This window comes from Camelus bactrianus, chromosome 12, assembly GCF_048773025.1.
Source record: "Camelus bactrianus isolate YW-2024 breed Bactrian camel chromosome 12, ASM4877302v1, whole genome shotgun sequence".
Classification (NCBI taxonomy): Eukaryota; Metazoa; Chordata; class Mammalia; order Artiodactyla; family Camelidae; genus Camelus; species Camelus bactrianus.
Window position 1 is genome coordinate 13,856,274 of NC_133550.1, and position 26,319 is coordinate 13,882,592.

At 35.7% G+C, this 26,319-nt stretch overlaps 1 protein-coding gene and 1 pseudogene across 8 annotated transcripts in view; both read left to right on the forward strand.

The window, feature by feature from the left end:
- LOC105076295 (cyclic AMP-dependent transcription factor ATF-7) overlaps window positions 1-26,319 on the forward strand; it is an 81,685-nt gene that overhangs the window by 9,943 nt on the left and 45,423 nt on the right. For all 8 annotated transcript variants that reach the window (XR_012510583.1, XM_074374737.1, XM_010964398.3 and 5 more), the window contains exon 2: window positions 5,601-5,669. Coding sequence is in view for 7 of the 8 variants with exons in the window: in XM_074374737.1 (XP_074230838.1) it covers window positions 5,622-5,669 (48 nt within the window). In the remaining variant the exon portion in view is untranslated. The remainder of the gene's footprint in view (window positions 1-5,600; window positions 5,670-26,319) is intronic.
- Window positions 14,320-14,950, forward strand: LOC105076294 (large ribosomal subunit protein uL24-like; annotated as a pseudogene).

The window sequence follows — 26,319 nt, forward strand, 5'->3', positions numbered from 1 at the left end:
TTCTTTTTTTAATTCAGACACTTTTTGTCATGACGATCAGAATTCTTTTTTGTCATTATGTTATAGTTTTTTCATTTCTTAAAAGCAATCTGATCTTTGTAGAGATTTTGGAAAGTACTGAATGTACAAAGTAAATAAAATCATCTGGAATACCGTTATCCAGAGATAATCATTATTAGCATTTGATGTTAATTCCCTCATCTTGTTCTATGCTTATTATTTTGGGTTTTTTTTATAGATTTGGAGTTATAGTACGTATGCGATTTTATATCCCGCTTTTTTCCCCCCACTTAACGTATAGCATTTTCTCATGTCGTTAAATAGCTTTCAGAAGCGTTATTCTTAGCAACTTAAATGTAGTCTATTGTAAGACAGTATCTTAATTTATATTTATTCACTCTTTTTTTCTTTTTAAACATTTAATTTAGTTCATTTTCCTTTTTTGTTATAAATATGACTGATAAACATTTTAATATAAAAATGGCCCATGTTTCCAGTTTTAGGCTCAGAATAAAGTCCTGAAAGAGGAATGATTTGTTCAAAGGGCACAAAAAAAATTTAAGACACTTAATATAAATACTGCCAGAGTGCCTCCCAGAAAGATTGTTCAAATATGTACTCCCCAAAATTCCGTATTAAGGTGCCCTCTCTGTTGCTTCCTTGATTAGCAAACGTTCTTTTATACTTAAAAATGTATCCTAACAGCTCTGATCTAGATTTTGTTTTCAAGGGTCAGTTAAGGGTTAACTTGACAAATACCTCCCTCATCCCCATTTTTAACACTCTAACTAAAAACTGTAGAGCTTCCCCTATGTTATTTGTATGATAAGAAAAGCATAGAATTGGCTGGGCGTGGGCACATAAAGTGCCTCGACACAAAGTCGTTGTAAATATGTATTTTAAATATATATAGCTTTATATACATGATAGCTGCATAGCAGTTGTTTTGTGGACCCAGAAGCTTTCTGCAAGATAACTGTAAAATTTTAGCAAAGAATAATTGAATATTGACTTCAGATTGAATCAATAAATATTTATTGAACATCAACTGTATTATGAAATGAAAGGCTTCCAGAAGTTCTAAGCTAAATCTCTATATTCTGCCCCATCCCCTTTTGGTCACAGATAATATAGCCATTTCCTTTTTATTCATGAAACTAAAGTAGTCCACTCCTAGTCTCTAACACAGTACCATTTCATTTCTTTCACAGCAATTATCTGCTGTTAATCTAAAATTATTTTATTAACTTCTTTGTGATTGTCTCTTCTTTGTATACTGTACTGTAAGTAAGCACTATGAGGCAAGAAACCTTGTCTGTCTCATTCACTGTTGAATTCTAGGGTCTAGAGTATATGCTAGGCACTGAATATTCAGTGAATTAATCAATTTTTAAATGATTAAATTTACTTTTTGACTCAAAAAGTAAATTGTAGTTATTAGTTTCAGACATTTTCCTTGTCAAATCTTTTACCATGACTATTAACCCATCTTTTTTGTGCTCATGTGTACTTTGGAATTACTAGCAAAAGAATTTGATAAATGACCATAAAGAATAGGAGAAATAGTAAGGGATCTAATATGTACACTGATCAACCTATGACTAATTGAATTTGTAAATTAAGCCATCATTCTTACCATTTACTTGGCATCTTTCATGCAAGATGATAAGGATTCTTTGCCCAAACTTTAGTCAGGCTTCTGAACCTTCCTTTAGGCCCATCTGTGTACTTCCTTGTAAAACCAAATTTTAACAAGAACTCTACTTTGTCAGTTTATCAAGAGCCTACCACCCTCAATATCTGATCACCTCATATCTGATTAGGTTCTTCATCCTCTACCATCCCCTAGGTGATGTATGATTACCCTGGCCTGTCTTCAGCAAGAATCTTGTTAGGTTAGTTTAACCAGAATCCCCCTTATCCCTTATGTTTCCTCTTAGTAATTTTCCAGCCACCAGCCCCACCCTTATCCTTGGCTATAAATTCCCACTTGTCCATGCTGTATTCAAAACTGAGTCTGGTTATATACTGAGGTGTCTTACCCACTATTGCAATCGTCCTGAATAAAATCTGTTTTTTACTGCTTTAGCTACTGTCCAGCTCTGATTTTTCTTTGATACAGATGAAAGATTCTTTTTGCAAAGGAATCTGTTTTCTTATTTGCATATTGACCATTTTATGATGTACTTCTGGTTCTGACGAAACTATTTAATAAAGATTTTGTGAAATGACCCAGTTATTAAAAATCATTCTCTAAACCTTGGATTTTCTTCACTTTTCTGCCAGAATTCAGGTAACTTTCTTTTAAGTAAATGCTAATTTTCATTGTTCATGCATTCTGGTGACTCTGAGTACATGAGCCCTTTCCTCAGCAAACTTGGCCCCTAGGACAGACAGCCTTTTTATGCATCTTTGTTTTCCTGTTCTAAGATCTCCAGTGAGAGCATTTCACTTTCCCTTGGAAATGTCCCTAAATATTGTGTATCCCTTGTCTGTCATATATTACTTCGTTCTATAAAATGCTTGAGTTTCATCCTGAAGAATAGACTGAGAAACAGATGACAGACTTGAGTGCCATGCCCAGACACGTGATCTACTTATTAAGCAGTACGATTACAAATGGGCTGTGAGTTAAATCCTAGTGAATGGCATCATCGTTATTCAAGATTTCACCTTTTGCCTCTGTCTGTTTATACTATAGAAATGTGTTACTGTTTGTTTTTGAAAAGGCATCAGTTTGACCTCTCATAATTAGAGATTTGTTTTAAGTATCAAATAGAAATAAGCAATAGCATTCTTTATATGCAGCAATTGATATAGCAGAGTGGGAATGAAGGAGAAATTTTTAAAAAGATGTTAATTGGAAATTTTTGTTAAGTGGGGAGACGTCATTATAGTTAAATATTTAAATTTTTAAAAAGACATCACTTTAAAGCAAAAAGCAAGAATGATGGAAATGAAAAGGGTCAAGAGATTGAGAAAATGATTTAAGAATAATTGTGGGTATTTAAGAAAGAGGGCCTTCTTCCTCCCATTGTGATCTCCCTTTGGTGAAAATGGCAAAACAAAAGCCAGCAAAGTGGGAAGGAAGCAGGAAATCCTAGTTAGTGACCATCAGATTTGGTCTGATTTGAGAGCCATGAAAATGCTTGCTTCTGTTACATTTCAATGCTTTTCCCCAAAACTGATTTTTGCCTTTTTTGGTTTACTTTTAGAAAGTCATGATTTTTCATCTTGATTTCCTAATAAGGATGCAATGAAATAAAATTTGGAAGCCATATATTGTGATTGTGCGAAACCAAGTTAAATTTTGGATTTTATGGTTCGAAGAAAACCATTCCAGATTTCTTTTAATCACTTCCTATGCCAGTGCTGCCCTACTCCTCTGTCAAGACCCTTTTCCTCCTCTAAATAGGTAGAAAACTGAGAAAACGTAGCCTCAAATAACAGAAGCAAGGTAAAATAAGGAATCTTGCCTGGTGTTTATGTTGTATCTGCTGTAGCCCTTGTAGTTTACTTCCTGGTTGAAACTATATTAGAGGACCTTGTTGAAATAAAATTCTCATTTGGTGATTATTTTAGGAAAGCTGGTTCTGGGACTAGGAAGTGAAATTATCTCCAGCACAGCAGTTGTTAGGAATTTTTCCAGAGATGAATTGCTTTCCAGAAATGTTTTGAGTTTTCAGCCATAATGGCCTTGGTCTTTGCATTTATTTACTGTTATATACTTGTATTTTTTTTTTTTTTTTTGCACTATGTCATAGTTCCAGACAGTGCTAAAAAATTCCTCATGTATTTAAAACAAACAAACCAACCAGAAAACCCCCTTGTCCTGGGGCTATGTGAAGAATAAAGCTCTCATTTTCCCAGTACCCAATCATCAGTTTGAGCTGGCCTCTCCCAGGAACAGAATTTATTGAAGTAATTTATCCTGACTAAACGTGATATAAATCTGTGTACGCCTATGTACACACAGGCTCTCTTCCATTACAGCAGTGCTGCAGCGTCAGTTTCCTTCATAGTTAGCCCCTGTTCCTATCACACTGAAAGATGACTAAGAAGCCCTTTCTATTTTTATGGGGCACCCCCCCAATTGTAAACACTGGTTAGTTGTGAAATTACTGATCAGACTACCAGAAATATGGATTTCCAACCCCAGAGTGAGTCTTAAGAGAGTAGGAGAGATGTTACCTCTGCCCTCTGAGTTTTAAGCACAGTTCTCTGATTGCCAGATTCAGTCTAATACTTTAACATTTTATTTTAATGGAGACCTGACTGAGGTTAACCTGACATTTTGGTTTGTCTCCAAGAAAAAAATTTGAAATTTGGTTACAGTTCTGAAGTCATCTCTAGGCATATTGAAAATTGTAGTTCTTTCTCTTTCATCTTCCCTTGTTCGTATTCTTTCATACAGCTCTCTCTCTTATAGAAGGATGTTTGAAAATGTTCTTTAGGATTTCATTTTATAAAGACTATTTTTATGTCCCTCCCCTTTTTTTCTCTTTCACTCCTTCTAAATACTGTTTATCTTTTAGGAATATTTTTATTGTGATTTGCATGTCTAGTCCTTATCCATCTCTACCTCTGTTTTTATTCCTAGATGGGATATGAGAAATTTCCCCAACACATTCATTTGGATTTATTGTTCTTTGACAAAGAATTTCGATCAACATTTCAAGAGTTTAGCTTCAATAATTAAAAAACAACAATATAAACCATGTTAAATTCTTCAGAGAAACAGAGAGGATGGATGGTGATGCCTTTTAGTGCCATTTCTTTTATCCCCTGCAGCAGCACACATCTGTTGGCTGCAACAGAGCAGCCCAAGAACTCTGGCCGAGAGCAGCACAAACAGCCGAAACATATTCACCCAGTAAACCCCCAAAGAGTCGACATTTGTTTTATTGCTGCTTTTAAAAACCTAGCCATAAATAGAATCAGAGGGGGAAGGGCACCGATATTTCTCCATTTGCCACAGACGATTGGTGGGGGGAGAAGGAGGCTCCCCGTGGGGAGAGAAGGGTTTTCTTTTTTCTTTTTTTATTAATGACAATCATTTCCCATGTAGCCCAATAGGATGGGTGCTTTGTTTTCTTTGGCAATAATCTGGGATAAACGGCCCTTGCCAACAGTCTCGTAGTTTATACACCAGGGAGCCAGATTATGGCCCTGTAAAATGGAGCACCCCTCCTATAATCCCTTAATTAATTAAATGACAAATTTTGGTCTTCTCTAGTACAGAAATATGGCTTCCGCATTGAGCATTCGGTGGATTTATTGACGTAGGGAACTGCACTGGTTGTAATTCAGCAGACTGGAGAAGTGTGCTATATACTGTAGCAGAAAGAGGGAAAAATCTAGCAAAAGGTTTGAAATTCCTTGACTACTTAGGTCTAAAATTTTCTAATTAGAAGTTTCAATTGAGGCACAGTAGATCATATGCCACCTGTCTATTGGGTCTCCCCAAAGTAGCCTGTGTTTACAGCTTTGATAGACGGCATTCTTGGAACACCTGTTTCTAGGCTTGATATTTTTGAAGCACTTTTTTTTAAACTACAGCGTATTTAACATAACTTTTCCCCCTACCTCCCCCTCTTCAGCTCCGCTCTGCTATATGAAATATGGGAGACGACAGACCGTTTGTGTGCAATGCCCCGGGCTGTGGACAGGTACGTTTACAATATACTTTATTGTGAATGTCTCGTTGTGAATCAAAGTGGCTGTTTTATCACTAAGGCATAGAGTTTAAAGCCGGTGTTTTACGTGATCACTGGAGGTAATCAGATCAGAGGATTTGCAGTGTGTAAATCCAAGTTATGAGGAAGTGTAGGCACTCTACCATAATGAAATCTGCCTTGCTCTCTTTCATATTGTTATTCTACTGGTGTTTGTTTCCCAACACAGTGTTGAGGAATACATGTTGCTCTCACCTCCGTTCTGAAGCTGTTTATGTAAATACAAAACAAGTTTAGAAATATCTTCTCTTCATCCTTCATGGATATGAAAGTCTGCTCAACATATTTGTATAGGCAGCTAAAAATGCACCCATTCATTGTGAACCTCAATTTGCCGGAGTCTCTTTTGGATTTTTTAAATAAGAAAAAAAATGTTTCTTTTGACTCTTGATCCAGAAGATCATTGTTAGCAGCTAAGACAAATACCTATGTAGGAAAGACAAATCCAACATAGAACGCCATCTCTCACAGCAATATATAAACTACAAGATTCCACAGCTATTTTCCCTGTCCAGTGCCATGAAATGCCTTGTTCTCTGTGTCAGCTGCCATGTTATTGTTTGTATATTTGGACATTATGTGTCCAACATTTTTCATCATATAGTTTTTAAATAAAGTAATTTTGTTGAAACTGCCTTTTTTTTTTTTTTTCATTTTGCACTTTCTCAGCTCATTCCTAGACCCTCCCTTTCTGTCATGTTCCACAAAGGATGAAGAAAGGAATACAAAGAAAGTTTTGTTAAGAAAGTTTTGTTCACCTTCATGAACTGATTTTATGGGACCTAAAGGGTGGAATTTCTGTTCGGTTAGGAGTATGTCATGTGACTATCCAGTGACACTTACTGGTAGTATGTGAGATTACAAACTAGTTCTATTAAACATTGTAAATACTTAGACAAAAAGAAGAGAGTTAAGTTCCAGAGATTCCTAAGAATTGGAATTTGAGAGGTGGATGAGATGGGGTTGGTGACAAGGAATGGGCAGAAGGATGATTCCAAATTCCAGTAAATGCTGAAGATTTCATAAAAGACTAAGAAAGCCATTGTATTCTGAAGTATTTAGCATTATAGGGTTTATTTCCTTCCTTGTTAAAGTTTTCAACTTTATTATTTGTTGATTGCATGTCCCCCCCCCTTTTTTTTCACAGTGGAAACCACTTGGGAAAATAGAGTAAATTTGTTTCACTTTTCAGACAGCTTTATTGGAGTACATATCTGAACCTGATTCCTCCAAATTTTTGTGTGTGAATTTGTTGATAATAGTACTTTCTGTAACTCACATAATTGATACCTGGTACCCTTTTTACTTATGTCGCTTACTTTAAAAATCTACATTTTTGGTGAAAATATTTATTTTTCTAATATTTACATTTATTTTTCTTCACTTATTGTTTAAGCTGCTCAGTGATCCTCTTATACATTCTGTGCTTAAGACTACCCAGGCAAGGACTTAAAGAAATAAAAATGAGTGATAAAAATAAAGGAATACATAGAAAAGCATCTCTTAAGCTCTCTGAGGAAGAAATATATAAGTAGGGTTTCTTCAGGCTGTCTTATCAGAAAAAAGTAGTTTTCGCTGAAATTTGTGAGATCGCAGAAGGGTTTTGTGTTTGTTTCTTTGTTTTTATTTTGCATTTTTTTTTGGACTAGAGGTAGGAAAACAGGGACTTTTTACTTTGGTTCCTTCTTGTATTGTTGAGTTCTGTTTACCATAAGCCTTTTCCTTCCCCTGCTTCTACCTCCCATTTCTGAATTGTTTGTTGGTATGTTGTTTATTAGGATTCGTTATAACCTCTGGCATAGGTCCTGAAGAATTTTTTTTTTCCTCAGTGAATATGGAACTCAGGGAGATTGTTGCCTTATTTTGGATTCAAGTTACTTGTTTCACAGAAAAAAAAAAAAAAGGATAAAAAGCTACAGTTTAAGGCTTTACGGTAGCATGATTCATCCTTTACCTCCTTTGCATGTCAAAACTTTATGGTCAGGTGAGATTATAGTTTAGTTATATTTAGTCTTCTTCCAAGTTTCTCCCAGTACCTAGTAACAGATAACTCTAGAGTGGAATCTCTACAAGATTTACTATGATTGCTTTATGATATATGAAATAGTGAAAATCTGGCAGAGAAGATAAATTGGTAAAGTGAACTACTCTTGGCCTGTCATCCAGCTTCCTTATATCCCTTGAAAATGGTGTCCTTCTGGAGCCACCTTGAAGCCTTCAGGCCTATTTATAATCAACTGTTATTGGTTCACACTCTTTACTCCAGAAATGGTAGAATAATAAAAAGACTGTGTAAGACCCAGGAAGGGTAATAAGGACCATGATAAGTTTTGCAAGACATGTTTAGAAGTCACTGCCATAGAATTCTCAAAAATCAGTGGCTCCTACCAGTTAGAAGAAGAGGAATTAAAGCAAATTATAATTCAAGAGACTGGTTCATAAAAAACCAACCAACTCGAGGAATCTTGCATTATTTAAATATCTGTTCTTAGCCCAGATTTTACCCTGTGTACCCCTGAACTCAGAAATCAACTTATGCCTTAATATTAAGGGAAGGTGAAAGGAAAACTCACCTAAAATAGACTAGTGGATTATGCTCTCCACCATATAATCAAAACCACCCGGCTTTCAATGGATACGTAAACATGTTTTGGTTGCTAGGTCTTTAATGGGCTGTTATTTTTGGATTCTGTTCATGATCCACTTCCCAACAGTAAGTCTGATGTGACACAGCTGAGTTCTAAATATGCTACATGTACTTGAAAAAAAAAAAAAAAGATGGCTGCTGAAGTTTGTGTTCTTTGCATTCTTATCTGAAAAGACAGGTGATAGGGTTTTTGAGCTCTCATTCCTATTCTCCTGTTGAGTCTCTGTTTCTCTTGAGGCCTCATCACACTCATGAAGAGGAACTCAGGGAAAGTAATATTCCTGCTAATACCTCTCTGTGGACTGTGGTAGCAGGGATAGTTAACAGAGCTTCCACTGGAGAATGTTGTTAAGGCAACAGAGCCCCAGATACCCTGTGGTAAAGGGCTGGTTGAATTTGAGTTGTGTTCATTTTAGAAATGTTTGTAAGATAACATCTGTTTAAAAACATTGTGACTATAAAATGGCTTTGCCTCTATTGTTAAAATAATACAAATACCGTTCGGTGCTGAATCTAGGCAGTCTTATAAGTTTGTAATGATTTCAAGGGTACTTTTACTTGAAGGTAGATTATAAAGCCATTCTATTGTATATGGAAGCAGGAAAAATGAGTATGTCTATGTATGTAATCTTGAATTTGAGATATTATTTCATGTGGATACAGTTAGATAGTTTACCTTTAGGATGCTTTTTGTCCAATTTTTATTACCAGGAGTCAACAATTTCCATATTCCTATACCTCCCTCTCAGGCACATGATACTGATTTGCAGTACAAATTATGCAGATTTAAGTAGTTCTTCTGGTTACCATAATCAAGTCTTTGAGCAGAAGCTGGTCCTATAAGCTTATTGCTTAGAATGTCTATTTCTTTAAGAAGAGGAACACATTTCCTCTGAGGAGATAATGTTATTGGATAGTTAGTATCGTCCTGTTATTAGCCATTGAAAAAGGTTTCTATTATAACCACTCTGTATCAACTCTGTCCTTTTAAGGAAAAATCCTTTGATTGTTTCTCTGTCCAGTGTGGCCTTGAGGGACTGTTAGTCTCCTCCCCCCCCCCATGCCCCCGCCTCCCTGAGGATATCTACTACCAGATCTTTTCTTCTCTTCGGGAACATTTAGGTACAGGTTGAGGTTCTGTTCATATCTTTCTGAAACATGAAACATATAACTAGCTGGTAGACCTCCGGGCCTGCTTTCCCTTCCTAAGGCCGTGAGTAGCAGTAGAGTCCTAGATGGGGTGGGATGTAGGGCCGCTTCTTTACCTCCTTATCTTGTCGTATAATAGGAATAATGTTTATGATGCTGTAGTCCTGGCTTCACTTGGCATTTAACCAACCTCCAGTGCTGTTTATTGCTTCGTATCCTCTGCTTCCATGAACATTATCCCTTAAATCTCTATTGCTTTGTAATATATGAGGCAACAAATAGCTTCCATGATTGGTTAAATGCTGGCATGCTACAAAGGTGTATGTTTTATGGCTTATATAACACAAATCTATTCCTTTTATCCCAGCCCTCCCATTAAATGGGCCATACTGGTACTATGGGACTCTGGATTTTTAATTCTATCCCTTTGGCAAGTTTCCCTGTTAACTGGCATTGGGACAAAAGAAAAGCAAGGAAGAATGGTTGGTGCTGATTACTAATTCTTTATGTTAGGGGAACATCTTGAATTGGTGAATAACTTAGGAAGAAATGACTCTGGTATATAAATGCCATTTATGATGATATATGCTGTCTTTACATGCTTCGACAGGTGAGGATAATTTCAGGCAAACAAATAAGCCTTTCTTCTTCATGCCCTGCCAAGAGTTTAAAAAAATTCAAATTTTTATTTAATAATTCATACTTCATTCAATAATTCATCCAGTTCCCATCTGGTAAGAGTGCCTGCATGCTGTCAGGCAGCTAAAAATCCACTGCATTATACACAATTAGGCCAAATGCTAACCTTGGTTTTTGCAATAATACGTTGATTTTGCAATAATTTTTAGTCCACTCTGAGTATGCTGCAGTTTTATGTAATCTTGTAATAGAAGTAGACCACTGTTATGCGTAGTAAAGAAAAAACTGGGACTGGGATTCAAAAAAATGTAGACACGTTAAGAGCAACAAATTACACCTAAGTTTTTTAATGTCAGATCTGGCACTCTTAACACTTGCTCTTAGAAACATGTGGCTGGTTATTTTATTTTGTGTGTGTGTTATATTTATTATTATGTGACTAAGTACAGTAAATTAAAAGCATCCCTGTTCCAGTCTGCTAAAAAAAAAAAAAAGGCTATGTAAACATAATTGGAGCTATACCTAAGAAATTAAGATGAAAATTTTCAATTATTCACTCTTGTTTTCCTTGGATATGACTTAATACTTGAAATGGGAGCCCAGAAACTATTCTCAGAGCATTCCTGGTAGGAAAAAAAAAAATCCTCTATCTTTGTTCGTCCTAAGTTCATCCTAAGTCAGAAGAAAAGGTTCTTTACTGGTCCCTTCTCTTACAAACTGCGAAGTTTATAAAGTGTCTTCTGGATCTGTCCTTCATTAATCTCTCTTTTGCCACCCCTGCAAAACCACATACATATATATATAGCTGGTTGTTAATTTACAAGATATTGACATCATTATATAGAATTCTTCATTCTTTAATCAAATACTATTCCAACTAATGTGGCAGATTGAAGAACAGTTAGTGTGCTCCCTCTGTCTGGTTAGCGTGTTTCTTTAATGCAGATTGCCTTGCTCAGCAGTCGCATTTTGTCTGAAGCCCTTGTTAAGGCCTACTCTGTATGTGGATTCATAACACATCTGTGTGTACATCTACAGTGCTGTATAAATAATAATAAGTAATCACCAGATGGCCTATAACTGCTCCTCTGGACCCGCTGGGTCTCTTGAAGCTGTTAGGAGAGTCTTCTGGCGTTTTGCTGGGGAAAACTTGTCGTAGATTTATTTCTAAAAAAATTCAAACTCACAACTGGGTGTTTAGGACTAGATATTGCTGTCTGTGTTGTAAATATTTAACAGGCTTTGTACAATGACAAGTAAAAGTGCCATAACTAACCACACACAGTGGCTGTGGAGCTCTTCTTCCCTCCCGGCCATTTAGAAAGGAAACAGAATGCCGATAAATTGTGCATTATGAACAAGGTGCAAGAGATGCTCTCTGGAAGCTCTTTCATAAGAGAACTTCAATGTTCTGCTCAAAGGATGTGATTGGGCAAACTTAAGCTTTTTTAACCATATGCTAGTGGCTTAAATAAAACACAATGCCCCTTTTAAATTGGACTTTATAATACAAGAAAAGCCCCTTCAGCTGGAGTTAGGTTAGAGCCAGGTTTCGATCTTAACTGAGTTTTGTTTTTTTTTTTTGAGTCTTTATAACTAAATGGTAAATCCCTTTGAAAGGGTTACAGTTGCAAGTGTTAATAAACACTTACCTAAATTTCAGTTAGCTAAACTTCAGACTTTTGATTATATCCAAAAAAAATTGACATACATGGTTTGTCAGTATTATTTATAGAGCAAAACATTTATTTTTGTCCTCTTTTTATTCATTTTTCTAAAAATGGTTATGTATTTTGTTTTGGGGGAACAGCATTATTCTGGTTTTCTGCTTATAATTTTCTGTGCTATATTTTGTTATTATTAATTCCCTTGCTCCAGTACTTATTTTCAAGTACTTGCTCAGTACAGCAATGCATCTTTTTACAAATCAAAATAAAACTGACTACCTCTAAATGTTAGGTTTTTTTTTTTTTAATCTTTGTGTATCATAACATAAAAAAGGTTTTGAACAAATCAGGTATCTTTTAACTTTCAAGCCTAGTTTTCTTTTGTCTGTTGAGGGTTGAATTTAACCACAGAGGGACAGTCCTATAAATCAGCATGTGGTTGTTACTTTCGACTTAGGGTATGTAGAAAGCTTTTCTCATTTTAAAATCTCATCTTGAGGAAGCGACATACAAATTGTGAGGGAGAAATGCTGCTATTAACAGTTTGCTATAGATAAATGTTGTTTTTTTAAGTTTTCTCATATAATTATCAGTATCAGGTTAAGGAAAGGATTTTAAGAAGGAAAGCTTCATGGAAAAAAGATGGAAGCTTTGGGATTTATCTCTTTGTGATGATGCCTTTGTGTTTTTACTTTGAAATGTCTTCATGCAGTGAGGTATGCTACCTAAGATTGTGCTTTGGTAAGAACCTGGACTATTTGCAGTTGTCATGTTAAAGTACAGAGAATGAGAATGAATTTTGTGAAATTAGCCCATTCCCAGTCTGGCACACCACGTGCCCTGTGTGGCTGCTGATTCTGCCGGCAGATTGAAGAGCTAAACCAGCTTCTGCTCTAAAGGCTAAAATTGCCAGTCATCATTCCAGCTTTTAAATCTTGTTGTTCACATTGATGATGTCAGATTTTGAGCAAACACAGTTCTGGCTTTAGATCCCAGGTGGAATTTGCAATTCCCTGGGTTGGAAAGAAAGAGTTCTTCCCTTTTGCCTTTGAAAAACTTGAGTAGCTCTGCAGGGAAAGTCAGCAGAATAAATCTGCAGCCTTGCTGTGTCCTTTGAGTCACTGTAGAAAGCTGAGTTCTGTTCAGCATTCAGCAGATTGGCTGTCAGAGTTGCAGCTCTGCTTATCAGATACATAGTCTCTCTAAGAACCATTTATGTTATTCCAGAGAGAATCATCTGTGGCAAAAGGAACGCCTCTTCTCTCCTCCCAAGGGTCAGATCTTCTTTTGATACTGGGCAATTATCCCTTGATTTTCCTGAAAAATACCTCAATCTACTATAAAGATTGGCACCAGAACAGGTTGCAGACTTGGTTATAGTGACAAGCTCTGATTTCTTAGCCACAGGGAGAGGCCTCAGGGTGACACTCGTAAGTATGCCAGAGGCTTAATGGTGGTGATTTTTCTGCTGAGTATCTCAGTGCCGCATATAAGCTTGGCGTCTCTTGTCTTTCTCTGAGGGAGATAACATTAGTGTTTTGCACACCAGCCACTATAAAAATGCTACAAGAGTTGTCTTTCCTTCTCTCACTTCCTCAGGTCTCTTTCCTTGTCTTTAGTCACTGTCCTCTCCAGTTTGAGATCAAGCCCTATAGTCTTAATTTTTTACTTTTGGCTTTTCTCTTGTACTACTTATCTTGGCTCTTATTAGCCGTGTACCTGGTGGGGATTATTATAAATCAGTGTTTCCTCTAATTAAAAAAAAAGTTAGTAGACTTTATCATTTAGGGCAATTTTACATTTACAGAAAAATTGAGAGAAAAGTACAGAGTTCCCACACACCCACCCCATGTTCCACCCTCAACCCCCGCATCTTGTATTAGTGTAGTACATTTGTTATAGCTGATGAGTCAATATTGATACATTATTATTAACTGAAGTCCATAGTTTACATTAGAGTTCACTCTTTGTTGTACATTCTATAGATTTTGACAAAGTGTATAATAATATGTATCTTCCGATACAGTATCATACAGAATAGTTTCACTGCCCTAAAAATCCCCAGTTGTTCCACCTGTTCATCCCCTCTACCCCACCCCAACCCTTGGTAACCACTGATCTTTTTACTATCATAGTTTTGCCTTTTCCAGAATATCATATAGTTAGAATCATGCAGTCCTCTAATTTTTTAAAGTTATGAGCAGATAACCATGTGATTGGGAATAGCTGGAGAAAGGAAGAGAGAAAATTAAGACTGGTGAGGTCACAGCTCTGTCTCTCTAAAAATACAAAACTCAATCTAGGGAGATTTAGGTGGCCAGCCTTTTGTCTCTACTGGGAGTCTCTCTGATGTTAAGGTTTTTGGCTTGCCTGGTGACAGTTTTACTCATTCTAGATATTGGGAACAAGGACAGAATGAACACTGGATGGGCTATATCTGGGGAGTCAAGATATTAGGGCCAGGCAAGACAAGAGGAAGTAAAGCCTGTAATCCCTTTTCCTCTGTTGAGGTTGAAGACAATGATGTCTCTTCTCCCTCCCTCTCATGGGCAGCCTTATATGTAATTGAAAAAAATCAGCTCTTCCCTTTCGTGGCCATCGCTGAAATGCCAGCGGCCAAAATGAAGTTCAATCCCTTCGTGACTTCTGACCGAAGCAGGAACCGTAAAAGGCATTTCAATGCACCTTCCCACATTCACAGAAAGATTATGTCTTCTCCTGTTTCCAAAGAGCTGAGACAGAAGTACAATGTTCGATCCATGCCTATCTGAAAGGATGATGAAGTTCAGGTTGTACAAGGGCACTACAAAGGGCAACAGATTGGCAAAGTAGTCCAGGTTTACAGGGAGAAATATGTCATCTACATTGAACAAGTGCAGCGGGAGAAAGCAAATGGCATGACTGTCCACGTGGGCATTCACCCCAGCAAGGTGGTTATCACCAGACTAAAACTGGACAAAGACCACAAAAAGATCCTCGAACGTAAAGCCAAGTCTCGCCAAGTAGGAAAGGAAAAGGGCAAATACAAGGAAGAAACAATTGAAAAGATGCAGGAATAAAGTAATCTTGTATACAGCTTTCATTAAAAACTGTTAAAATGAAAGAAAAAAAAATCAGTTCAAATAAACTCCTGTACTTCTGTATTAATTAAAGATTCATGTAAATTAATGTTAACAGAAAAATATGGGAGCTGTCATTCACACTTTAGTATGAATTAGTTTAACCACAGATGTGAAATTGACTACATAAAGAAATATAAGTTTTCAAAGGTTTAGGGGTTAGCAGATGAGGACTGGTTTAGGAGGAATGGACTCTGAGCAAAGGAGACATGGCAACTTATGAGATGTCAAAGATAAACAGATTTATTTCTTAGTTTTGTTTTTGGGCTATCTCAACTTCCTTCTGCTAGGAGCTAGTTGAGAAGTATAAATCTTAAGAAGGGCCCAAGTAAACACTAGAAACAACTTAATTCTCTTTGGATAGAAAGAGACATTTCCTCCTTGTCCTGGCCTGAAAATTTTAGATTGATAAAATGTGGGAGAAAAGGAGTGACCTGATTTCTTTAGTTCTAGGATTCAAGTTTCCTGTCTACTTGGAAAGTTAACTCCCTGTTATTGGGTAAGATCTCTTTTCATAGAGATGTTGACTCTTTATGTTTTAAATTTGGCTTCATATGAGAAGCTTCCAGTCTTGGCCTCAATACTAATTTAATTTCCTTACTTACTGAACTGAATTGACTATGATAAAAATGAACTCTATAGCATAGCTCTATAGCATAGCGTTCAGGATTAACATTAATTAGTGCAGGCCAACATCTTATGTATGCCTACATACATCTACAACTTAGAGGAAATGTGTTTATATAATCTATAGGAAAGAGGGGAGGGTATAGCTCAAGTGTTAGAGTGCGTGCTTAGCATGCACAAGGTCTTGGGTTCAATTCCCAGTACCTCCTCTAAAAAAGTAGAACAAACTTAATCCCCCCTCACCAAAATAAAATAATTAGATAATACAATAATAAAGATATAATGTATAGGAAAATTATATGCCACCTGGGGATCATATGGGGGAAATGGGAGAGAACAAAATACGAAGAGAATTATTTGGCTTTATCAATGTCATGATAACGATAATAGCAGCAACAGCAACAATAACTAAAGCAAGCTGAGCTCTTATGTATTGTTCAGAAGTACTAACAGATACTATTTTATTTAACCCTAGAAATCCCCTGAGGGAGGATATAATGTTATCTCCATTTTATAATTGAGAAAATGAAGGCTCAGAGAGGTTAAATAACTTGTACAAGGTCATATAATATTTTGTAGGAGGAGGGTAATTACTCTATGGTACAGCATGTGCTTAGCATGCACGTGGTCCTGGGTTTAATCCCCAGTACCTCCATTAAAAAAATTTTTGTGTGTGTGATGGAGCTGCAATACAAACTGAGACAGACTTCAGACCAGCACTTCTATTGGGATAAATTGCTTCCTTATTCTTTTCCATACATATGTAAATATGCACATCTAGCATAGAAAAAAAAAATGTGTTGTAAGTAGTGGTGGTAAATGGCCCAAATGCAATCACTTAAGTCCTGGCTATAGTTTGTTTCTGATCTAGAGAGACGTCTGGCTGCCATACCAGAGAGCTGGGTCAACAGCTGAGTCTGCCTGTACAAAAAGATAAGAATTCTTACTAAAATGAAGAGCCCTCTCTGCAACTGCCTTAGTCTTATTAATCTGTAATGTTTTTTATCTGCCTAGAAATGCTGCTGAGATGTATCTAACTCTCTGTGAGGTAAACAACCACTGTTTAGTAGCAGGGACATGGTTTTAAGATAGGAAAGAAAACTAATTTTTGACCAACCAGAAATGTAGACAGAACTAGAAAACTGTGACCTAAAAATCATAGCTTCAGCATTCTCCGCTAACAGGCCCAAAGAAACATTGTGGTATCATCTTTGTGAATTCTAGACTGGGTCACTTCCTGCTTCATATTCCCTTCCTTGTCTTAGTTTTATGCCTATATTCTCCCAAATGCAAAGGATGGTATTTGGCTGTCTTGCTTTACATAGTGCCATGTAGCAGTGGGGCTTTTGTGATTGTGGCTGCTGTACTGATTGGTAATAAGAGGAAATATGACTAAGGTGAGATCAGGATATGATTAGGAGTATGTTACCAGTGTAGTGAGATGTATGATCTGCCCAGTGATTGCTAACTTGCTTATTCTCTGACTTTTTGGACATATGACTACATATGGAGGATCTTAACTGTTAAATACTAGAATTCTTCTCCACTCACATCTCACAATTTTCCTTCTTCGACTTCATAGCAGCACTTCCACATATCTGCTCTTTCCTTTTCTCTTATGAACTGTGGTGTGTTGATGCAGTGGACATTTCATTTATCATTGGAAGTGAAACAATATGGCTAAGTAGATATATGGAAATATTTATGTGAAATAATTTGTGATAAAAATACGTAGAAGTACACATAAAGGATCAAAAGAGATTGGAGAGTCTTATAGTTGATATTTTTAGTTAAGGTATTCTTTGTATGTTTTGTCTGAATATCTTTATCTTTTACTGGAAAGTTTTTTAAAATATACATTTCCTTCTTGATTCTGATAATGATTATATAACTGTGGAATATGTAAAACTAATTCTGCATTCAAGTGCAGGAAATATCTGACTGGAATCTCGTCTTTTCTACCTCTGACCATGAAGTCAAATTCTTGGCCTCAGAGCTGAGAATGCCTCTTTGGGCAAGGTCACAAACTACCAAAATGATTACTCTAGGTTTCCAAAGATCTCTTGTTTACTTTGCTGGATGCCTCCGACAAGCCAATCAGTTGTGCGTATAAATGTGTGTGTGTGTCCTGCTGAATGTTTCTGTAAAACTGTAAATATTTAATTAAAAAAAAAAGTGATTCAGAGCAGCAACCCACTGAGCAAACTACAAACTTGGCTCTTAAGAGATTATCAGATAGACCATGACAACTTAATAGAATGGATGATTATTTTAAAAAAGAGAAAGGTCCTCCATTTCAATGCTAGCTTCAGTTACCTCCTTTTTGTGTCTCTGTTCTCAAGCTTACTGACCAGAACAACAACAACAACAACAAACTTTTCACTACTAAAAGTTATTTGAATCAAGTGAAATCAAGTTTTAAAGATCTCAGTTGTGGTGTGTAGGTGGAGTTAGCTGTATAATACCAGAGTGGGCAGATAGTAGTACAGACATCTATCACTTCAGTGAGCATCATTTTTTTTACACAGTGGCAATCTGTATGCATTAATTTGTTCACTGTTTTATGTTTATAACTTCAGACAGTTGTCATTTTACTTCAGTTTCAGGTATTTCTTAGGACTAAGGAAAAGACTGTAGCCCACTTAGTACTGAGAGAGGACAATAAAAGTTACCTAAAATTTTCAGGAGTCTAGATGTCGAAGTATGTTTTATAGGGTACCATATTAGATTCAACAATTTAGCTATTCCCTCTTCAGCCCTTCCTTTTCTTCCCTTTTAAATTTTACCTAGATAATTGCAAAAGCGAGAAGGGGAGACTATTTCAGCATTCGTTCACTGTATATGCATTTGAAGCTATAGCCAGACAAGGCCTTATGGAGGCTTGCACTTTCAGTTACGCATGTGAATGCTCAGAGGAGAGAGAGTTGTGTGCACATATGTAGCAGCTCATGGCAGAGCAGTGGTTAAAGGTTTGAACATATTGTACCTTGTTGGCTATTCTCTTAGTCCTAAGGGAAGCATTTTGCTCCTCCATAGACAGTAATCAGCTTGTCAGAGTCGGATGGCTTTTTGTTTTTTCTTGATCTAGTAAAATGCAGCGGGCTAAGCCTTTCTGGGAAGCAATATTTTCCTCCACCACATGAACAAAAGGTCGTGGATGCTGTCTCTGAAACAAAGAGGAAATGGTGATAGAAAAATCAGTGGCTAGGGCATAATTGGATTGGAGCTCTGTCAAAGAGACGACAATTCTTGTTCGGTAGCTGGACTTTCTGCTCTGCCATGCTTTTCTGTCTTAACATTAGAAATATAAGCAATAAGTACTCTACTTAAGGCTTAATTTTTCAGGCTTTTTCTGAGCACTCTATGACAATGAACTTGTAATAAGCTGTATATTTTTCCTTGGTGATTTTTCTTAAACATTTTTAAAGACTTTTTTAGAGCAATTTTAGATTCACAGCAAAATTGAGAGGAAGGGACAGAGATTTCCCCACATACTCTCTGCCTCCACACATACATAGCCTCCCCTGTTACCAACATTCCCCACCAGAGTGGCACATTTGTTACAACTAATGAACCTCTACTGACACATCATAATCTCCCACAGTCCATAGCTTACCTTAGAGTTCCCTCTTGGTGTTGTACATTTAATGGGTTTGGACAAGTATATAATGACATGTATTCATCATTATATTATCATATAGAGTATTTTCACTGCCCTAAAAATCCTCTTTGCTCCAGCTATTCATCTTTCCCCCCTACCTCTCTACTCCCAGTAACCACTGATCTTTATACTGTCACCAGAGCTATATGCCTTTTCCAGAAAGCCATATAGTTTGAATCATACAGTATGTAGCCTTTTCAGATTGCCATCTTTCACTTAAAATGCATTTAAGCTTCCACGTCTTTTCATGGCTTAATACCTCATTTTTTTTTAGTGCTGAATAATATACCATTGTCTGGATATACCACAGTTTATTTATCCATTCACCTGCTGAAGGATATCTTGGTTGCTTCCAATTTTTGCCAATTATAATTTTTTTTGTTTTGTTTTTGGTTTGGGGAGTAATTAGGTTTATTTATTTATTTATTGTTATTTAACAGAAGTACTGGGGATTGAACCCATGAGCTCTTGCATACTAAACATGCACTTTACCACTGAGCTACACCCTCCCCTCTCAATTTTTGGCAGGTATAAATAAAGCTGCTATAAAAATCTATGTGAAGTTTTTGTGTGGACATAAGTTTTCAGCCCCTTTGGATAGATACCAAAGAGCATGATTGCTAGATCGTGTGGTAAGAATATGTTTGTTTTTGTAAGAAGTTGCCAAATTGTCTTCCAAAATGGCTCTACCATTTTGCATTCCCACTGGCAACGAATGAGAGTTCCTTTTGCTTCACACCTTTGTCAGCATTTGGTGTTGTCAGTGATCCAGATTTTAGCCAATAGAATAGATGTGTAGTGGTATGTCATTGTTGTTTCAATTTGCATTTCCCTGATGACATACAATGTTGAGCGTCTCTTCGTATGTTTATTTGCTGTCTGTGTATCTTTGGGCAAAATGTCTGTTAAGAGCTTTTGCCTATTTTTTAATTGGGTTGTTTGTTTCCTTATTGTTGAGTATTAAGAGTTCTTTGTGTATTTTGAATAACAGTCTTGTATCAGATGTGTGTTTTGCAAGTACTTTCTCCCAGGCCTTCTCATTCTCTTGAGAAGTTTTTTAATTTTAATGAAGTCTAGCTTAACAGTTATTCCTTTCATGGATTGTGCCTTTGGTGTTGTATCTAAAGTCATTGCCAAATCCAAGATTACCTAGGTTTTTTCCTGTGTTATCTTCTGGGAGTTTATAGTTTTGTGTTTTACATTTATGTCTGTGATCCATTTTGAGTTAGTTTAGGCAAAAGGTTTAAAGTCCGGGTCTAGATTCACTTTTTACATGTGGATTTCCAGTTGTCCCAGCACTATTTGTCAAGAAGATTATTTTTACTCCATTGTATTTGCTCCTTTTTTTAAAAATTGAGGTATAATTGACATATGACATTGTGTTAGTTTCAGGTGTACAACATAATGATTTTTGGGGGGTAAACAAAGTTTATTCTAGGAAGAGCGACTCATTGAGAGATAATACTATTTTAAAATTTACATATATGTACTGTTCATTATTTCTAGGAACAGTTTAGAGCCTTAGCTTCTTAAACTTACCTAGTTATCAAAGGAATAAAGCCAACCACAAAGTAAGAATCAACAGAATACAGTAATCCAATCATAAAGGACAGTCAAATGTGCTTACACATATTCAAGAAATCAGTCAGCTAAGTTATAAATAATAAGTAGTTCATTTGTGTCCCCTTTTTTTGGATTCCACATATAAGTGATATCATATGGCATTTTTTTTTCTCTTTCTGGCTAATTTCACTTAGAATGACAATCTCCAGGTCCATCCATGTTGCTGCAGATGGCATTTATTTTTTACTTTTTATTTTTTGGTAAGGGGAGGCAATTAGGTTTATTCATTCATTCATTCATTCATTTATTCATTTATTCATTTATCTAATAGAGGTACTGGGAATTGAACCCAGGACCTTGTGCATACTAAGCACATGCTCTACCACTGAGCTATATCCTGCACCCTACCCCCACCAAATGGCATTACTTTATTTTTTATGGCTGAGTAGTATTCCATTGTGTATATATATCACATTTTCTTTATCCAGTCACCTGTTGATGGACATTTTGGGTTGTTTCTGTGTCTTGGCAATTGTAAATAGTGCTGCTATGAACATTGGGATGCATGTGTCTTTTTGAATTATATTTTTCTTTGGGTATATGCCCAGGAGTGGGATTGCTGGATCATATGGTAAGTCTATTTTTAGTTTTTTAAGGCACCTCCATACTGTTTACCATAGTGCTGCACCAATTAACATTTCCACCAACAGTGTAGGAGGGTTGCCTTTTCTCCACACCCTCTCCAGCATTCATTGTTTGTCGACTTTTTCATGATGACCATTCTAGCTGTTGTGAGGTGATATCTCATTGTAGTTTTGTACAACATAATGATTTGATATTTATATATATTGCAAAATGATCACACAATAAATATAGTTAACATTCATCATTATACATAGTTACAGAATTTTTTTTCTTGTGATAGGAACTTTTACTCTCTTAGCAACTTTCACATATGTAATATATTAACCATAGTCACCATGCTGTACACTACATCCCCTGACTTATTTATTTTATAACTGAAAGTTTGTGCCTTTTGACCCTCCTGACCCATTTTGCCCACCCACCCCCCATCTCTGGTAACCACCAATCAGTTCTCTATATCTATAAGCTTAGTGAGGTTTTGTTTTGTTTGTTTTTTAAGATTCCACATATGATTGGCCCTCTGTATCCATGGATACAGATTAGTATTATTAAACATCTTTCTGTGTACCAGTTGGCCATCTGTATGTCTTCTTTGGAAAAATATCTATTCAGATCTTCTGCCATTTTTTTAATTGAATTGTTTGGGGTTTTGACACTAAGGTATATGAGTTCTTTATTTTGGATATTAAGCTCTTATTGAATTCATGATTTGTAAACATTTTCTCCTATTCAGTAGGTTGCCTTTTCATTTTATTGATGGTTGAAGCTTTTTAGTTTGATGTAGTCCCACTTGTTTATTTTTGCTCTTGTTACCTTTACTTTTGGTGTCAGATCAAAAAAAAAAAAAAAAAAGTCACCAGGATGGATGGCAAGGAGCTTATGCCTATGTTTTGTCCTCAAGAATTTTATGGTTTCAGGTCTTAAATTCAAGTTTTTAATACATTTCAAGTTAGCATTTGTATATGGTATAAGATAGTAGTCCAGTTTTATTCTTTTGCATGTGGCTGTCCAGTTTTCCAACACCATTTATTGAGGAGACTGTCCTTCCCCCGTTGTATATTCTTGGCCCCTTTGTTGTAAATTAATTGGCCATGTATGCATGGATTTACTTTGGGCTCTTTATTCTGTTTCATTGATATTTGTGTCTGTTTTTATGCCAATATTATACTGTTTTGATAACAATAGCTTTGTAATATATTTTGAAATCAGGGACCGTGATGCCTTCAGCTTTGTTCTTTCTCAAGATTGCATTGGCTGTTTGGGATCTTTTGTGATTTCATACAGATTTTAGGATTGTTTATTATATTTTTGTGAAAAATGCTATTGGAATTTTGATAGGAATTGCGTTGATCCTGTAGATTGCTTTGGGTAGTATGGACATTTTAGTAATATTAATTCTTCCAGTCCATGAGCATGAATATCTTTCCACTTATTTGTGTCTTCTTCAGTTTCTTTCATCATTGTCTTAGAGTTTTCAGCATACATGTCTTTCACTTCTGTGGTTAAATTTATTCCTGGGTATTTTATTCTTTATAATGTGATTGTGAATGGGATTATTTTCTTAATTGCTCTTTATGATAGTTTATTATTAGTGTATAAAAATGCAACTGATTTTTATATATTGATTTTGTATCCTGAAACTTTGCTGAGTTAATTTATTCTAAGAATTTTTTGGCGGAGTCTTTAGGGTGTTCTATGTATAATATCATATCATTGGCAAATAGTGATTGTTTTACTTCTTCCTTTCCAATTTAGATGCCTTTTATTTATTTTTCTTGCCTAATTGCTCTGGCTAGGACTTCCAATATTGTGAATAAAAGTGTTAAGAGTGGACATCGTTGTCTTGTTCTTGATGTTGGAGGAAATGCTTTCAGCTTTTCATAGTTCAGTATGACATAAGCTGTGGGCTTGTTATATATGGCCTTTATTATATTGAGGTATATTCTCTCTATACCCACTTTGTTGAGAATTTTTATCATAAGGGATGTTGAATTTTGTCATATGCTTTTTTTTGGATCTAGTGAGGTGATCAGATGCTTTTTATCCTTCATTTGGTTAATGTGGTGTATCACATTGAATGATTTAGATGTTGAACCATCCTTGCATCCCTGAAATAAATCCTACTTGATCATGGTATATGGTCCTTTTAATGTACTGTTGAATTCTATTTGCTAACATTTTGTTGATGATTTTGGCGTCTATGTTTATCAGGGATGATATTGGCCTATAACTTTCTTTTCTTGTGGTATCTTTGTCTGGTTTTGGTATGAGGGTAATGCTGGCCTTGTAAAATGAGTTTGGAAGTGTTCCCTCCTCTTTCATTTTTTTGGAAGTTTGAGAAGGATTGGTATTAATTCTTCTTTGAATGTTTGATAGAGTTCACCAGTGAAGCCATCTTGTCCTGGACTTTTGTTTGTTGGGAGGTTTTTGATTACTGATTCAATCTCCTTACTAGTAAACCGCCTCTTCGTATTTTCTATGTCTTCATGACTCAGTCTTGGGAGGTTGTGTATTTTTAGGAATTTATCTATTTCTTCTAGGGTGTCCAATTTTTTGGCTAATAATTGTAGTAGTGTCTTATGATACTTCATATTTCTAAGATACCAATTGTATTATCTCCTCTTTTACTTCTGATTTTCATTTATTTTGTTTGTTTGTTTGTTTATTTTGTCCTCTGTCTTTATCTGGGTTATTTTAGCTAAAGGTCTGTCAATTTCATTTACTTTTTCAGAGAACCAGCTCTTGGTTTCATTAATCTTTTCTATTGCCTTTTTAGTCTCTAATTCATTTATTTTTGCTCTGATCTTTGTTATTTCCTTCCACTTAAGGCTTCATTTGTTCTTTTTCTAGTTCTTTGAAATGTAAAGTTATGTTGCTTATTTGAGACTTTTCTTGTTTCTTTAGGCAGGCATTTATTACTGTTTACTTCCCTTTTATAACTACTTTTGCTGCATCCCGTAAGTTTGGGTATATTATATTTCCATTTTCATTTGCCTCAAGGTATTTTTTGATTTCTCTTTCGAGTTCTTTGTTGACCCATTGGTTGTTCAGTAGTGTGGTTCATCTCCACATATTTGTGAACTTTCCAGTTTTTATCTTGTGATTGATGTCTAGTTTTATATCATTGTGGTCAGAAAATATGCTTGATATGATTTCAGTTTTTTAATTTATTAAGACTTGTTTTGTGGTCTAACATGTGATGTATCCTAGAGAATATTCCATATGCACTTGAGAAAAATGCCTTTGTGCCTTTACTCCTTTGTTAAAGATCAGTTGACTATATTTATATGGGTCTGTTTCTGGACTCTCTGTTGTCTTACATTGATCTTTTAATCTGTTCTTTCACCAACACTACATTGTCTTGATTACCATAGCTTTATACTGTATCGTGGAGTCAGGTAGTGTCAGTCCATTAACATTGTTCTTCTTCAGTATTGTCTTGGATATTCTGGGTCTTCTGCCTCTCCATACAAACTTTAGACATCCACAAAATAACTGCTGGGATTTTGACTGGGACTGTATTAAATCTGTAGATCAAGTTGGGAAGATCTGACAATAAATATCGATTTATTTATTTCTTTGATTTCCTTCATCAAAGTTTTCATTTTTTTTTTAATGGGGGAAGTAATTTGAGTTTTATTTATTTGTTTTTCTTTTTTAAACAGAGGTACTGGGAATTTAATCCAGGACCTTGTGTATGCTGGCATGCACTCTACCACTGACCTATATCTTTCCACCTCATTCATCAGAGTTTTATAATTTTCCCTATGTAGCTCTTGTACATTTTTGGTTAGTTATACCTTAAGTATTTAATTTGAAGAGGTACTAATGTAAGTGGCATTGTGTTTTTAATGTCAAATTCCACTTTTTAATTGCTGGTATATAGGAAAACAACTGACTTTTGTATATTAACCTTATATCTTGCAACTTTGCTATAATCGTTTATTAATTCTGGGAGTTTTTTGTTGATTCTTTTGGATTTTCTATGTAGATGACCATGTCATCTGTGAACAAAGACAGTTTTATGTCTTCCTTCTCAATTTGTATGTCTTTTCGTTTCTTTTCTTGTCTTACTGCATTAGCTAGATGTCCAGTACAATGTTGAAAAGGAGTGGTGAGAGGGGACATCATTGCTTTGTTCTTAATCTTAAAAGGAAAGCTTTGAGTTTTTCACCATAAAGTATAATGTTAGCTGTAGGTATTTTGTAGATGTTCTTTATCAAGTTAATGAAGCTCCTCTATATTCTTAGTTTGCTGAGAATTTTTGTCATGAATGAGTGTAGGATTTTGTCAGATGTTTTTTTCTATATCTATTGATATGATAATGTGGTTTTTCTCCTTTAGCCTGATGTAAGGGATTACATCAGTTAATCTTCTAATGTTGAACGAGTCTTGCATACTTGAGATAAATCCCATTTGGTTGTGGTGTATAATTCTTTTAATACGTTGTTGGATTTGATTTACTAATATTTTGTTGAGGATTTTTGCATCAATGTTCATGAAAAAATGGTCTGTAGTCTTCTTTTCTTGGTCTGATTTTGGTATTAGAGTAATGCCGGCCTTTAGAATAAGTTAGGAAGTATTTTCTTTGCTTTTATCATCTAGAGGAGATTATAGAGAATCGGTCTAATTTACTCCTTAAGTATTTACTAGAATTCACCAGTGAACCCATCTGGGCCTGGTGCTTTCTGTTTTGGAAGGTTGTTAATTATTGAGTCAATTTATTTAATAGATATAGGCCCATTCGTATTGTCCACTTCTTTTTTTTTTAACAATTAATTTTATACTTTCTTTTGCTTTTATTTTATATGTTATTTCCCCCTAGTTTTTTTACATTTTTAATTGAATTATAGTCATTTTACAATGC